General features: G+C 45.4%; 1 protein-coding gene across 1 annotated transcript in view; it reads left to right on the forward strand.

The window, feature by feature from the left end:
• Nucleotides 1-15,522, forward strand: part of BAZ1B (bromodomain adjacent to zinc finger domain 1B) — an 82,156-nt gene continuing 66,634 nt past the window's right edge. Inside the window, exons 1-3 of the mRNA XM_054493805.2 lie at nt 1-505; nt 11,758-11,874; nt 14,146-14,290. Coding sequence (XP_054349780.1) covers nt 399-505; nt 11,758-11,874; nt 14,146-14,290 — 369 coding nt within the window. The 5' untranslated portion in view covers nt 1-398. The remainder of the gene's footprint in view (nt 506-11,757; nt 11,875-14,145; nt 14,291-15,522) is intronic.

Here is a 15,522-nt window from a genome sequence, read left to right on the forward strand (position 1 = left end):
TTGGAGCATTCGCCACCGGCGCCACGGGGGAGCAAGTTAGTGTGTGCGGTGGCCGGGCCGGGGGGAGGAGGGGAATCTCCCGCCATTTTTCAATAATTTCCTCCCGTGCTGCTGAGGAGGAGTCGTGACTGCTGGCCGCCGGGACCCGAAGCGGAGGTCGGCGGGGGGCTGCTGGGAGGCGCGGCGGTGTGCGCGGGAGCTCTGCGCCGCGGCGTTCCGCTCCATGATTGTCGCGCGGCCGCGCCGGCGGTGAGGGAGCCGGAGTTCGCGCCGCCCTCTCACCCCTCCCCTCCCCCACCCCACCCCCGGGCGCCTGGCGCTCGCTCCGGGCCGCGGGGCCTAGTGCTGCGCCGCGGGGCCGGCCCCAGCAGCCGCCAGTCCCCACCGCCGCCGCCGCGATGGCGCCGCTCCTGGGCCGCAAGCCCTTCCCGCTGGTGAAGCCGCTGCCCGGAGAGGAGCCGCTCTTCACCATCCCGCACACTCAGGAGGCCTTCCGCACCCGGGAGTATCCTTTATCAGCCGCGCGGGCCGGGCTGGGCCGGGGTAGGGCCTGGGGCTCGCGAGACCAGGTCAGCCGCGCATCCCCCGCCGGGGGCAGCTGTCAGCGCGCCCCGGCCGCTCGCGGGCCTGGAGGCTGAGTCTCAGCCTGCGCCCGCCGATCCTTCCCGGGGATCCGGCGGGGGGCGCGCACCGGCCCTGGAGGGAGAAGGGCCCGCTTCGGCCGCCCCCGGGGCCCCGCACTTTGTCCCGGGGCCTCGCCGGCGAGGAGCGCATCCCCCATCCCCATTACCTCCCCTGGGTTGGCTTTAGGCCTTGAGGACCCCAGAGGGAGGAGGAGGCGTGGGGAGGGGGAGCTAGGTTTCCTCCTTTGCTTTTTACAAAAAATTTTTTTTTAATTTAAATGAAACCTGCAGCTTAAGTTTTGAAATTGTACTCGCGCGGCCTCGTGATGCGGCGTGTGCAAGACTCAATTGCGTCTTACCCCGATCTCTGCGGGGATACTTGGCGTTTTTTTCTTCTCCCGAGGGGACTTTAGGCCGGGGATGAACTGACAGAACCCTGGGGCAGAAAACTAGAAATGAGATTCCCCACTTAGAGGAAAGGGAGGGAAGGAAGCTGCCTGTGGAGGAGCTGATGCCTGCCTTCCCTGGGCAGACACAAGTTTGAAATTTTGAAGGTTTAGAAAGAGATTGGTATTTGTTAAAATTAAAAAAAAACTAAAAACAACCAAGACGTGAAGTTTTTATGTTGTATTTTAGGAACATGAAATTGGATGTTTTACAAAGGAAGCATCCTCTCGTCATGACTAAGATTTCTTGCATAAACATTATCTTTTAGTGAAAAGTTGTGCAGCTTTTATTTGCTTTTTTTTTTTTAATGGGTGCCAGAAGAATCGTTTTTGAGGCTTATCTGTAAAAAAAAAACAAACGATTTCGGAATCAAGCATTTCTTTGATGACTGAAAGCTTTAAGAGTGAAGGCTAATGTGTTATGAGTTTTCTCAGCCCCTTCTGTTCGGAAGGACTTGATTTCTCAGTTTCTTGCTTGCTTCTGTATAGGAGGAAGTGTCTCTGACAGTTATTTCGTTTCTCCCTGATCCTCACTTTAATGCAGTACTTTAGAGGATAATCTCATTCTTGTTGGAGTGCAATTTGTGAGTGTCCCTTTGTGGGGAGTATACACACAAAGGGACCTGGAAAATCAGTCCATGCTGGAAGAAGGCTCTAGGAGAAACAGAGCTGTAGCATCTTGGAGCTGAAGTGGATCTTGGAGGTGGTCGGGTCCTCGGGCTTGGTTTGCCGAGTTGGCCCAGAGAGTGGAGGTTGACTTGTTGAAAGTCAAATGATAAAAGCGGGGTAGACTCCACCGCTCTTCCTACCTCATCCCTGTAAGTCAATCAACAGAAGAAGGTGGAATGTTACTCCTTCATTTTCAATTAATTTAAATATTACCTCACTTTTTTGTCATTGTGGTATAAGGTAAGGCACTTTAAAGTGGAAGGGTGGTAATCTGGTTTTTTTCTTGTCCTGTGAAGACTTGGAATGCTTTGGAGAAGTTCCACTAGCTCTACCAAATACTACATTATGCTGAAGGTACCCCACTCTTTTTTTTTTGAGACGCAGTTTCGCTCTTGTTAACCCAGGCGGGAGTGCAGTGGCGCGATATGGGCTCACTGCAATCTCCGCCTCCAGGGTTCAAGCGATTCTCCTGCCTCAGCCTCCTGAGTAGCTGGGATTATAGGCGCGTGCCACCACGCCCGGCTAATTTTTTGTGTTTTTAGTAGAGATGGGGTTTTACCATGTTGGCCAGGCTGGTCTCAAACTACTGACCTCAGGTGATCCGCCCGTCTCGGCCTCCCAAAGTACTGGGATTACAGGCGTGAGCCACCGCGCCTGGCCAGTACCCTACTTTTTAATACATTCGAATCGGCAGTGGAGTAGCAACTTGTGAGAATCCGACATATACTTTTCTAATGTCGTTAATGTTTTGAGCCGTTGATGGATGCTCACACACTTTCAGATGATACTTTCTCAGGTCTGGTTCTAGCGGAGTATAAGAAACATGCCATAGAGAAGAGAAAATTTCTAAGTATATTTCAGGTACTAAGCTATGTAAAAAATGGCTGTAGGGAGTTAATTTAGGACTGGCAACGCAGGCTTTTTCATATTATTGAATGAATGAAATTGAAATATATATATGAAGAGTTTTGATGGTAACAATTGAAAACTGAAACCGGAAACATTTTAAGTGGTATGTATTTAATAAACATTCTTCATTTTTTAATTTCCCATAACAGCATTTAGAACTGTTTTAACAAAAGAAATCTTAAAGCATATTATATATTGGGGGGAAATTGCCCTTTTGGGAATTTCTGCAAGTGGAAGCACTTTGAGGATGGTTTTTAAACAATTGTACTGTATGGTTGGCAGATTGGCATATTTCTTTATTAGGCTATTAGTGGTTTCATAGAGGAGAACAAATATGTGGTTGGGTAACAGCTGCCTTTGAAGTAGTATTCCCAGTTCTCAATTTATATTTACAATTATGTTTTTAATGGGACTTGATATTTTAATTTTCTTTTAATACCTACCTTTTGATTGCATGTATCACAGAAATTTGTGTGATATTTTACTGACTTAAAGCTGTATGTTGGTATGTTCTTGGAGTATGTTGTAAATCTTTATTAAACTTAGTGGAAGTTGTGAGTGATGCACACATTTAATGACTAGGTGTTATATATATTGGTGATTATGTTGATTGTACTGTAGCTTTGTATGGTTCATTACTTCCTAAGGTATTCCCACAGTCAGGACACTAGATCTTGGAAAACATTAATTTTATCATAATCAGTTCTTGATGTGACACTGACTGTATTTAAGTCAAGATAGGTTTTAGGCAGCAATTGGAGCTACAAGCAGCATGTTGTAGATGAGTATTTTTGTTGTGTTGCTTCAACTATCATAGTTTCTAAAGCTTAGAAACAACTAGTTCATGACCTTTGTAGCATCATTATGTGAGAATTTATCGAGGGTATGATAATGAGGGGCTTATTCATACTGTTAATCTGGCTCTACACAAGTGTGACTAGAGCATGTTTTTGTTTTGTTTTAAGAGATGGAATCTTGCTGTGTTGCCCAGGCTGGAGTGCAGCAGCTGTTCACAGACGAGGTGGTAGCACAGGAAAGCCTTGAACTGGACTCAAGAGATCCTCCTGCCTCAGCCTCCAGAGTAGCTGGGAGTACAGGCACGCACTACTGCGCCTGCCTTAGAGCATGTGTTAAGAGTTGAGTAGCTATAGATGGAGTTAAGTTGTAGTTGTAAGATAGAGTTTTACTGGACATTTGGAATACTGAGCTCTTACGTTGATTTTTATTCTTATTTTTATTTATTTTTTGAGATGGAGTCTCGCTCTGTTTCCCAGGCTGGAGTGCAGTGGCGCGATCTCGGCTCACTGCAAGCTCCACCTCCCGGGTTCATGCCATTCTCCTGCCTCAGCCTCCCGAGTAGCTGGGACTACAGGCGCCCGCCACGACGCCTGGCTAATTTTTTGTATTTTTAGTAGCGACGGGGTTTCACCATGTTAGCCAGGATGGTCTCGCTCTCCTGACCTCGTGATCTGCCCGCCTTGGCCTCCAAAAGTGCTGGGATTACAGGCATGAGCCACCGCGCCTGGCGGTTTTTATACATTTTTTTTTTTTTTTTGAGACTGAGTCTCAGCTCTGTAGCCCAGGCTAGAGTGCAGTGGCGCGATCTTGGCTCACTCCAAGCTCCGCCTCCCGGGTTCATGCCATTCTCCTGCCTCAGCCTCCTAAGTAGCTGGGACTACAGGCGCCCGCCACCATGCCTGGCTAATTTTTTTTTTTTTTTTTGGTAATTTTAGTAGAGACGGGGTTTCACTGTGTTAGCCAGGATAGTCTTGATCTCCTGACCTTGTGATCCTCCCACCTCGGCCTCCCATAGTGCTGGGATTACAGACGTGAGCCACTGCGCCCGGCCTGGTTTTTGTACATTCTTTAAAGTAATACATTATGCCATATTAGACTTGTTTTTAACTTAAAGACAATCTGGAGTCTTTAAGAGAAAAAATCGAGTAAGAGAGAAAATCGAGTAAAAAGCAAATCTTGAGTTGGCTCACTCTGCCGTCTTCTGACTTAGAGCGCTTAGGTTACAGTTATGTTTTTTTGACTCTATACTTTTCTGGGCCACATCTTTTCAGGATATCAAGTACTTAATTGAAAGAAACAATCCCTGCAAGACGAAAGAGAACAAAGCAGCAGCATATTGTGATAAGGAGGTAGCTGATGGCAAAGTAGATGCATAATGAGATAGTCTAGGATTTGAAAATATCTTTTATAGCTTACACAACCTTTGGAGAGTTGCTTTGACATTTTGTCTGCAATTATATGTGCAGCAGTTGCTGGAACATAAAAACCTCAATTGGCATTTGCTCTGAGAGGTTATTTGAGAGTGAGTGACTTATTTTGGTAACCTAAAATCTGAAACAGGATTTAGAGGCAGCTGACTCAATATCCTTCTGATGGGCCTTTTTGCCTTTTCATTTTCATTTTTTTTCTTGCTTTCCCTTTTTTTCTTATTTATTTATTTATTGAGACAGGCTCTCAACTCTTGCCCAGGCTGGAGTGCAGTGATGTGTGATCATGGCTTACTTCAGCCTCCAACTCCCCAGGCTCAAGTGATTCTTCCCACTCAGCCTGCTGAGTAGCTATAACCATAGGTGCACACCACCACGCCTAATTTTTGTACGTTTTATAGAGACGAGGTCTTGCAAAGTTGCCCCGGCTGGTCTTGGATTTCTAACCTCAAGTGATCCTCCCGCTTCAGCCTCCCAAAGTGCTGGAATTACAGGTGTGAGTCACTGTGTGTGGCCTTACTTTCTCTCTTTTTTTTTTTTTTTTTTTTGAGATGGGTTATTGCTGTGTCATCCAGACTGGAGTGCAGTGGTGCGATCTTGGTTCACTACAACCTCCGCCTCCTGGGTTCAAGCAATTCTCCTGCCTCAGACTCCCGAGTAACTGGGATTACAGGCGCCCACCACCACGCCCAGCTAATTTTTTCTATTTTTAGTAGAGACGGGGTTTTACCATGTTGGCCAGGCTGGTCTCGAACTCCTGACCTCAAGTTGATCCACCGGCCTCAGCCTCCCAAAGTATTGGGATTACAGGCGTGAGCCACCATGCCCGGCCTTGCTTTCTCTTAATATAAGTTAATTACCAGAACAGTTACCAGAGCAATTACACAAACTTAAAATAGCCATTGTTTAGGGGTTGTAGGAAATTCTTTTTCAGTTTTTTTTTTTTTTTTTTTTTTTGAGACAGTCTCGGTCTGTCGCCCAGGCTGGAGTGCAATAGTGCGATCTTGGCTCACTGCAACCTCCGCCTCCCAGCTTCAAGCAATTCTTCTGCCTCAGCCTCCCAAGTAGCTGGGATTACAGGCGCCTGCCACCATGCCTGGCTATTTTTTGTATTTTTAGTAGTTTCACCATGTTGGCTAGGCTGGTCTCGAATTCCTGACCTCGGTGATCCACCCCCCGCTTGGCCTCCCACAGTGCTGGGATTACAGACGTGAGCCACCGCGCCCGGCTCCAGATTTTATAATTAATTTGACTAGTCAATTAATTTTAAGTTAGTACTGTCAGAGGACATTTTCTGAGATGTATACTTTAAGTTTCAGTGCTGTCCAACAAAAGTGTAATATAAGCCATATGTAATTTAAAATTTTGTAGTACTCTCATATTAAAAAAAGAAAAAAATGGTGGGAAAAAAGTAGAAACAGTTGGATGCGGTGGTGTGCGCCTGTAGTCCCAGCTACTCAGGAGGCCAAAGCTGGAGGATTCCTTAAACCCAGAAGCTTGAGACCAGACAAGGCAATGTAGTGAGACCCCCATCTCCAAAAACATAAATAAATAATAAAAAAGAAAACCACATTTTTCTCTTTGCTTTTGAGTGGAGTCTTGCTCTGTAGCCCAGGCTGGAGTACAGTGGTGCCATCTCGGCTCACTGCAACTTCCGCCTCCTGGGTTCAAGTGATTCTCCTGCCTCAGCCTCCCGAGTAGCTGGGACTACAGGCACGCCTGGCTCCTTTTTTGTACATTTTAAGTAGAGACGGGGTTTCACCATGTTGGCCAGGCTAGTCTCGAACACCTGGCCTCAAGTGATCCGCCCCGCTCTGCCTCCCAAAGTGCTGGGATTACAGGCGTGAGCCACCACGCCCTGCCACATTTTTCTCATTTTAAGACCAAGGCTGACACCTGGTATAGTGGTTCATGCCAGTAATCCCAGCACTTTCGGAGGCTGAGACAGGTGAATTGCTTGAGCCCAGGAATTTGAGATCAGCCTGAACAATAGTGAATGAAACCCTGTCTCTACAAAAAAAATAGAAAAATTAGCTGGACATGCTGGTGTTTGCCTGTGGTCCCAGTTACTTGGGAGGCTGAGGTGGGAGGATCACTTGAGTCCAGGAGGCAAAGGTTGCAGTGAAGCGAGATGGTGCCATTGCACTCCAGCTTGGGTGACAGAGCAAGACCCTGCCTCAAAAAAAAAAAAAAAAGAACAAGGCTGGAGGGGCAGACCCTGTGTGTGACATGTCTTGCTAGTGGCACAGAGAAAGAGCTAGAAGACATCATGACTTTAAGCCTCTTCCTGGAAGTGACATATATTACATCTGCTCACATCTATTGGTCGAAACAAGTCACGTGGGCAAGCTTGATGTTAATGGAGAGGGGAGGTACATTCCTCTTCAGGGACCTTGTAGACAAGCCATATAGCAGTAGGTGGAGATGTAAAAATCCTCTTATGGAAAGGAGGTGAATAGTTAGAAACTAATACAACGTATCATATTTGAAGGTTCAATGAATGTTTTCTGGGAAAAGTTATTTTTGAGATCTAAAGGATGATTAGAATTTAGATGAATAATAGAGGACTGTATATTCTTGGCAGAGAAGGTGTGATGAGTTCGTCGTGATTGTGTGAGTTTGGAGGTTCTTTTTTTTTTTTTCTTTTTCTTTTTTGAGACAGATTCTCACTCTGTCATCCAGGCTGGAGTACAGTGGTGTGATCTTGGCTCACTGCAACCTCCGCCTTCCTCATTCAAGCAGTTCTCTGCCTCAGCCTCCCAAGTAGCTGGGATTACAGGCGCCCGCCACCATGCTCGGCTAGTTTTTGTATTTTTAGTAGAGACAGGGTTTCACCATCTTGGCCAGGCTGGTCTTGAACTCCTGACCTCGTGATCCACCCACTTCAGCCTCCCAAAGTGCTGGGATTGCAGGCGTGACCCACCATGCCCGGCCTAATCATCTTTTTTCAGACAGTCTCCTTCTGTTGCTCTCCATCACAGCTCCCTGCAACCTCCACCTCCTGGGCTCAAGTGATCCTCCCACCTCAGATCCCTGAGTAGCTGGAACTACAGGCCTGTGCCACCACATTCAACTAATTTTTTTTTTTTTTTTTTTTAAATAGAGATGGGATTTTGCTATGTTGCCCAGGCTGCTCTTGAACTCCTGGGCTTCAGTGATGTTCGTGCCTGGGCCTCATAAACTGCCACTATGCGGTGTTTTTTTTTTTTTTTTTGAGACTGAGTTTCACTCTTGTTGCCCAGGCTACAGTGCAATGGCACGATCTCAGCTCACTGCAACCTCCGTTTCCAAGGTTCAAATAATTCTCCTGCATCAGCCTCCCGAGTAGCTGGGATTACAGCCGCACACCACCATGCCTGGCTAATTTTTTATATTTTTAGTAGAGACGGGGTTTCACCATGTTGGCCAGGCTGGTCTCGAACTCCTGACCTCAGGTGATCCACCTGCCTTGGCCTCCCAAAGTGCCGGGATTATAGGCGTGAGCCACTGTGCCTGGCCGGCCTCTACGTTTTTTTGTTTTGTTTTTTTCTGGCCCCTACTTTTTAAAGTAACAACTCTGGGTTGAACATCCCAAATCCATAAATCAGAAATGCTCCAAAATCTGAAAGTTTTTGAGCCCCAACATGATGCTCAAAGGAAGAGCTCATTGGAGCATTTTGGATATTTGGATTTGGGATGCTGAACTAGTAAGTATAATGCAAATACTCCAAAATCTGAAAGAAATTCGAAATCCAAAATACTCCCGGTTCTAAGCATTTTAGATAAGGGATCCTCAACCTGTAATAATGAAAACTTACTGTTCTCTCTTTAAGACATATTTGTTAATGTATTTCTCTTACATTCTCTCTGATGACACAGTGAGTTTTTTTTTTTTTTTTTCTTTTAATAGTTTTTTGTAAAGTTGCTATGTTCAGGCTGGTTTTGAACCCCTGGGCTCAAGATCCCCCCACTTTGTCCTCCCAAATGCTGGGATTGCATGTGTAAGCTACCATGCCTACTGGAGCTTCTTAAATATGGCTAAATAATGTGTTAGAATGTTATCAAGCTTTTTGAAAGCTTAAATAAGTCCACTTAATGATTCCTCCTCTGTCCTTACTTTACTACCCATCCCTTCCACTCCCCAGTGCAGCAGACAAAAATAATACAAATCCGTCTTGGGATAATGTCCTGTGGAAGCCATTCCGTTGCTCTTCTCTGGGTATAAGTTTGAAAATTTTTCAGTGATTGGATTTACATAGCTGTATATGGAAGACTGACTCAGGTTTTTACTCAAACATTCTATATATTTTGTTTAATCACTTAGATATTAGCACCGCCCCTGCTAAGGAAAATGGATTTATTACTCAGTTTTAGCTGATCTGGGGAAAGATCCACAATGAGCAAAGGTGCTTATACTATTGGATAAAGTTACTATTTTGGATTACCTGTGGGTTTGTTCTTGTTTGCGTTTTTGCTGATCATAACCTTGGAAAACCAAGCATCTATATTTATTAAAAATGTGGCTGGGCGTGGTGGCTCACACCTGTAATCCCATAACTTTGGGAGATTGAGGCAGGAGGACTGTTTGAGCCCAGGAGTTCAAGACCAGCCTGGGCAATGTGGTGAGACCCTGACTCTGCAAAAGATAAAAAATGTAGGTGGGCATGGTGGTGTGCACCTGTAGTCCTAGCTACTCAGGAGGCTGAGGCCCAGGATTGCTTGACCCCAGGAGGTCAAGGCTACAGTGAGCCATGATCCCACCACTGCACTTCAGCCTGGGTGACAGAGTGAGACCCTGTGTCAAAAATAAATACATAAATAGATAAAAATGAGCTAGGTGCTGCAGTGTAAGTCTGTAATACCAGCTATTCAGGAGGCTAAGGCAGGAGGATCTCTTGAGCTCGGGAGATCCAGGCCAGCCTTGTTTCTAAAAACAAAAATTAGAATATTTGTTTAGTTGTTAGATAGTATTGTAGAGGAAACTGTTTAAATACTTTTATTTCAGCCACTATAAAATGTGTCACTTGGAATATACAGGTATTGTTCGCTAACTTTCTGCTTATGTCAGTTGATTTTCTTACATAGCATCTGTTGCTGTGCTTAAAAGTAAATTAGTTACTTGCCGTTTGAATTTGGAAGTGGCCGGCTGATGGTGAATTCCAGTTGGTTTTGTGTGGAAAGTTGCCATATTTACGCTACCAACTTGATGTTTTCTTTCCCTGTCTCCCTCACGAAGACTGTCTAAACGGCTAGTAAATGATCTTCTAAATCTCAGTATTATTGGAGACATCATAGAGACTGGATAAATATTATATCAAAAGTACTTTCCGGAATACTTCTAAGTATTTTATGAAATTTATTTTTTAAACCAGGGGTATCCAATCTTTTGGCCATATTGGAAGAAGAATTGTCTCGGGCCACACATGAAATACACTAACACTAAAAACAGTTGATCAGCTAAAAAAAAAAAAAAAAAAATCACACAAAAATCTCATAATGTTTTAAGAAACTTTACGAATTTGTGTTGGGCTGTTCAAAGCCGTCCTGGGCCGCAGGTTGGACAAGCTTGTAAACCCTAAGAAGTAACATGTTTCCAAGGTGGACTGGAGGGCTGTGGGTAAATGGATCATTAATGTATGCTCAAGGTTATTCCAAACTGCCTGTGAGACTGTGGCCTAGTCACCTCATTTTACTGTAGACCAATTCCTTTTTTTTTTTTTTGAGGTGGAGTTTCGCTCTTATCTCCCAGGCTGGAGTGCAATGGCTCCATCTCGGCTCACTGCAACCTCTGCCTCCCGGGTTCAAGTGATTCTCCTGCCTCAGCCTCTCGAGTAGCTGGGATTATAGGCATGCACCACCAAGCGTGGCTAATTTTTTTTTTTTTTTTTTTTGGATTTTTAGTAGAGATAGGGTTTCTCCATGTTGGTCAGGCTGGTCTTGAACTTCTGACTTCAGGTGATCTGCTCGCCTCGGACTCCCAAAGTGCTGGGATTACAGGCGTGAGCCACCACGCCCGGCAGTGGACTGACTCTTAAACTTGTTGTCTGAGTTTTCTAAAAATTTTGCTTACCTTACATTGTTATTTTTTATGACTTGTGTTTTAATGTACCTTTACTTTTTCTTACGAGTTTTTAGTACAGCGTAAGTCTTGTGTAATGAAACTTTGGTGAATTGAGGAAATCACATTTGTACTAAAATATTAATTTTTTTTGTAAAACATGAAAAACCATTTTTATTATTTTTTATTTTTATTTTTTGTAGAGACGAGGTCTCACCATGTTGCCCAGGCTGGTCTCGAACTCCTGGTCTCAAGTGATTGTCCTGCTGTGGCCTCTCAAAATGCTGAGATTTAGAGACATGATCATCCCAGTCTGTAAATCCCACGCAGGCGCCCAGCCATGACAATCCATTCTCATCATACTTTAGTCTTAGTCATCTTGCTTTGGGCCCTGATTCCATTTTTTTCATTTTTTAAATTTTTTTTATTTTTTGAGACGGAGTCGCACTGTCTCCCAGGCTTGAGTGCAGTGGTGTGATCTTGGCTCACTGCAAGCTCCGCCTCCCGGGTTCACGCCATTCTCCTGCCTCAGCCTCCTAAGTAGCTAGGACTACAGGCGCCCGCCACCACTCCCAGCTAATTTTTTGTATTTTTAGTAGACACGGGTTTCACCGTGTTAGCCAGGCTGGTCTCGATTTCCTGACCTCGTGATCCGCCCACCTCGGCCTCCCAAAGTGCTGGGATTACAGGCGTGAACCGCTGCGCCCAGCCTCCAATTCCATTTTTATCCTCTCATGCTATACATTTTAAAAAGGAGACTAGATTTTTTTCTATATATAAGTATCTTATGGGTATGGGTTGATTGTCTCTGTTGCTTGCATATTGTTTTCCTGAACTACTGCCAACAGAGAGTATGAAGCCCGCTTGGAAAGGTACAGTGAGCGCATCTGGACATGCAAGAGTACTGGAAGCAGTCAGCTAACACACAAGGAAGCCTGGGAGGAGGAACAGGAGGTTGCTGAGCTGTGAGTAATGGAAGTATTGCTCTTTGCCACCATCTTCACATTGTTAGGAAAGGAGGGAGTATTAACCCTAAAGCAGTATGTGTATTTAAGTTTATGGGGCACAAATTAGACTATATTACGTTAGTGAACTGTATGGGTTTCTGGGTTCCTTTGCCTTATGGCATTTTGCAGTAGCAATATGGAATATTTAGTTATAGGTGTACTAGTTTAGGTATTTACCAGGCCTTTGAGTGTTCCTGCTCCATACTTTAACCTTTTAAGTACTCTGGTAATGTGGTTTATTCTTTTTTTCTTTTTCTTTTTTTGAGATGGAATCTCGCTCTCGCCCAGGCTGGAGTGCAGTGGCACGATCTCGGCTCACTGCAAGCTCCGCCTCCCGGGTTCAAGTGATTCTCCTGCCTCAGCCTCCCAAGTAGCTGGGACTACAGGTGCCCGCCACCACACCCGGATAATTTTTTGTAGTTTTAGTAGAGATGGGGTTTCACCATGTTAGCCAGGATGGTCTCAATCTCCTGACCTCTGGATCCTCCCACCTTGGCCTCCCAAAGTGCTGGTATTACAGGCGTGAGCCACCGCGCCCGGCCCTTATTCTTACTTTTATTTTTGAGATGGAGTCTCACTCTGTTGTCCAGGCTGGAATGCAGGGGCATGATTTCGCCCCACTGTAACCTCTACCTCCTGGGTTCAAGTGATTCTCGTGCCTCAGCCTCCTGAGTAGCTGGGTCTACAGGCGCTCACCACCACGACTGGCTAATTTTTGTGTTTTTAGTAGAGATGGGGTTTCACCATGTTAGCCAGGCTGGTCTCAAAGTCCTGACCTCAAGTGACCTGCTCATTTCGGCCTCCCAAAGTGCTGGGATTACAGGCATGAACCACGGCGCCCAACTGGGTATGATAATTAAATATATATATATTTTTGCTAGTTTAATAAGTGAAAAGCATTAAATCATTGCTGTCCTTTTGCAACGGCTCTGGTGTTCAAGTCATGTTTCCAACATGTTAACGCTTCCTGGTTTCCTTTTTTTTTAGAGGCACGGTTTTGCTCTGTTGCCCAGGCTGGAGTGCAGTGGTATGCTCGTAGCTCCTGGGATCAAGCCAGCCTCTTGCCTCAGCCTCTTACGTAGCTGGGACTCTAGGTGCATGCCACCTCACCCAGCTAATTATTTTAGTTTTTTATAGAGGCAGGGTCTCATTCTGTTGGCCAGGCTGGTCTCAAACTCCTGGGCTCAAGCAGTCCTCCCACCTGTGCCTTTCAAAGTGCTGGGACCCACTGTGTCCAGCAAACTGCATGGTTTTTTTAATCTTTGTATCCCCCAGTGCCTTATGTGTATTTGCTAAAGCAGTGTTGTTTTGCTGTGAACCTAAAACTCGTAAAATGTTAAGTTTTTTTTTTTTTTTTTTTTTTTTTGAGGCTGAGTCTCGCTCTGTTGCCCAGGCTGGAGTGCAATGGCGTGATCTTGGCTCACTGCAACCTTCGCTTCCCGTGTTCAAGCGATTCCCCTGCCTCAGCCTCCCGAGTAGCTGGTATTACAGGCATGTGCCACCACGCCCGGCTAATTCTTGTATTTTGAGTAGAGACAGGGTTTCGCCATGTTGGCCAGGCTGGCCTTGAACTCCTGACCTCAGGTGATCTGCCTGCCTTGGCCTCCCATAGTGCTGGGATTACAGGCATGAGCCACCATGCCCGGCCAAAAGTTAAGTCTTTTTTTTTTTTTTTTTTTTTTTTTTTTGAGATGGAATCTCACTCTGTCGCCCAGGCTGGAGTGCAGTGGCTCAATCTCGGCTCACTGCAAGCTCTGCCTCCCGGATTCATGCCATTCTCCTGCCTCAGCCTCCCAAGTAGCTGGGACTATAGGCGCCTGCCACCACGCCCGGCTAATTTTTTATATTTGTAGTAGAGATGGGGTTTCACTGTGTTAGCCAGGATGGTCTCGATCTCCTGACCACGTGATCCACCCGCCTCGGCCTCCCAAAGTGCTGGGAATACAGGTGTGAGCCACCACGCCCCGCCCAAAAGTTAAGTCTTAAAAGAGGTTAGGTGCAGTGGTGCATGCCTGTGGTCCCAGCTACCTGAGAGGTAGGAGGATTGTTCGAGCCCAGGAGGTGGAGGCTAGTGAGCTGTGATTGTGCCACTGCACTCCAGCCTTGGTGACAGAGCGAGAAATGTTTGAAATGTTTGGAAAAGAAAGAAAGAAATGTTTGAATTGACTTGAATTAAATCTCTGGATAAGTGTTTCTGTGTTTTCTTGATAACTAATTACATTTATTCAGTTTGAAGGAGGAGTTTCCTGCCTGGTATGAGAAGCTTGTTCTGGAAATGGTTCACCATAACACAGCCTCCTTAGAGAAGTTAGTAGATACTGCTTGGTTGGAGATCATGACCAAATATGCTGTGGGAGAAGAGTGTGACTTCGAGGTGAGTGCCTGTTCGTTTCTGATTTGACTTACCATCAGAATTAGAGCTGTCATCGTAGGTTACAGAACACATTTCTTGTGTAAAACTGTGTTATATTTAGTATTATATTTAATGTTAAGTATTAATACTTTATGTTAATACTTGTGTGTTTTTTTGGTTTTGTTTTTTTGAGACGGAGTCTCTGTCGCCAAGGCTGGAGTGCAGTGTGCAATCTTGGCTCACTGCAACCTCATTCTCCCGTGTTCAAGTGATTCTCCCACCTCAGCCTTCTGAGTAGCTGGGACTACAGGCGTACACCACCACGCCCGGCTAGTTTTTTGTATTTTTGGTAGAGACAGGGTTTCACCATTTTGGCCAGGCTGGTCTCGAACTCCTGACTTCAGATGATCCACCCACCTTGGCCTCCTATCAAGTATTATAAGGACTAAATTTTATTTTTATTTATTTGTTTAGAGATAGGGTTTCGTTCTGTCACAGAGTCTAGAGTGCAGTGGTGCAGTCATAGCTCACTGTATGTAGCCTTGGACTCCCTGGCTTAAGCCATCCGCCCACCTCAGCCTTCTGTGTAGCTGGGACTGCAGGCATGTGCCATCACTCGTGGCCTTGAACCAAATTTTAGAACCACATTCATCACTGAGAATGTTTTAGTATTGTAATAATTGCAAACTTTGTTGTACTAGTCTATCCTTGCTTTGTCTTTTTCATCCTTTTTTGATAATTTTGTTATTTTGTCTTTTTGGTTTTGATTTTTCTTTTCTTTTTTTATTTTTCGGAGACAGGGTCTTAGTCTGTCACCCATGCCGGAATAGTGCAGTTTCGCGATCTTGGCTCATTGCAGCCTCTACCTCCTGGGCTCAAGCAATCCTCTCATGTCACCCTCCACGTAGCTGGGACCACAGGTGTGCGCCACCATGCCTGACTAATTTTTTGTATATTTTGTAGAGACGGGATTTCCCCATGTTGCCCCAGCTGGTCTCTTAACTCCTATCAACTGTTCTCTTGTCCTGGCCTCCCAAAGTGCTGGGATTACAGGCATGAACCACTGTGCCCAGCCCATGCAATAACCATGCTAATCTTCTCCATATTATTCCAGTTTCATTATATGTGCTGACAAAGTGAGCACATAATTGTTACTATGTTTAAAAGACTTGCAGGCCGGGCACAGTGGCTCACACCTGTAATCCCAGCACTCTGGGAGGCCGAGGCAGGTGGATCACGAGTTCAGGAGATCG

Source organism: Pongo pygmaeus, chromosome 6, assembly GCF_028885625.2.
Source record: "Pongo pygmaeus isolate AG05252 chromosome 6, NHGRI_mPonPyg2-v2.0_pri, whole genome shotgun sequence".
Classification (NCBI taxonomy): domain Eukaryota; kingdom Metazoa; phylum Chordata; class Mammalia; order Primates; family Hominidae; genus Pongo; species Pongo pygmaeus.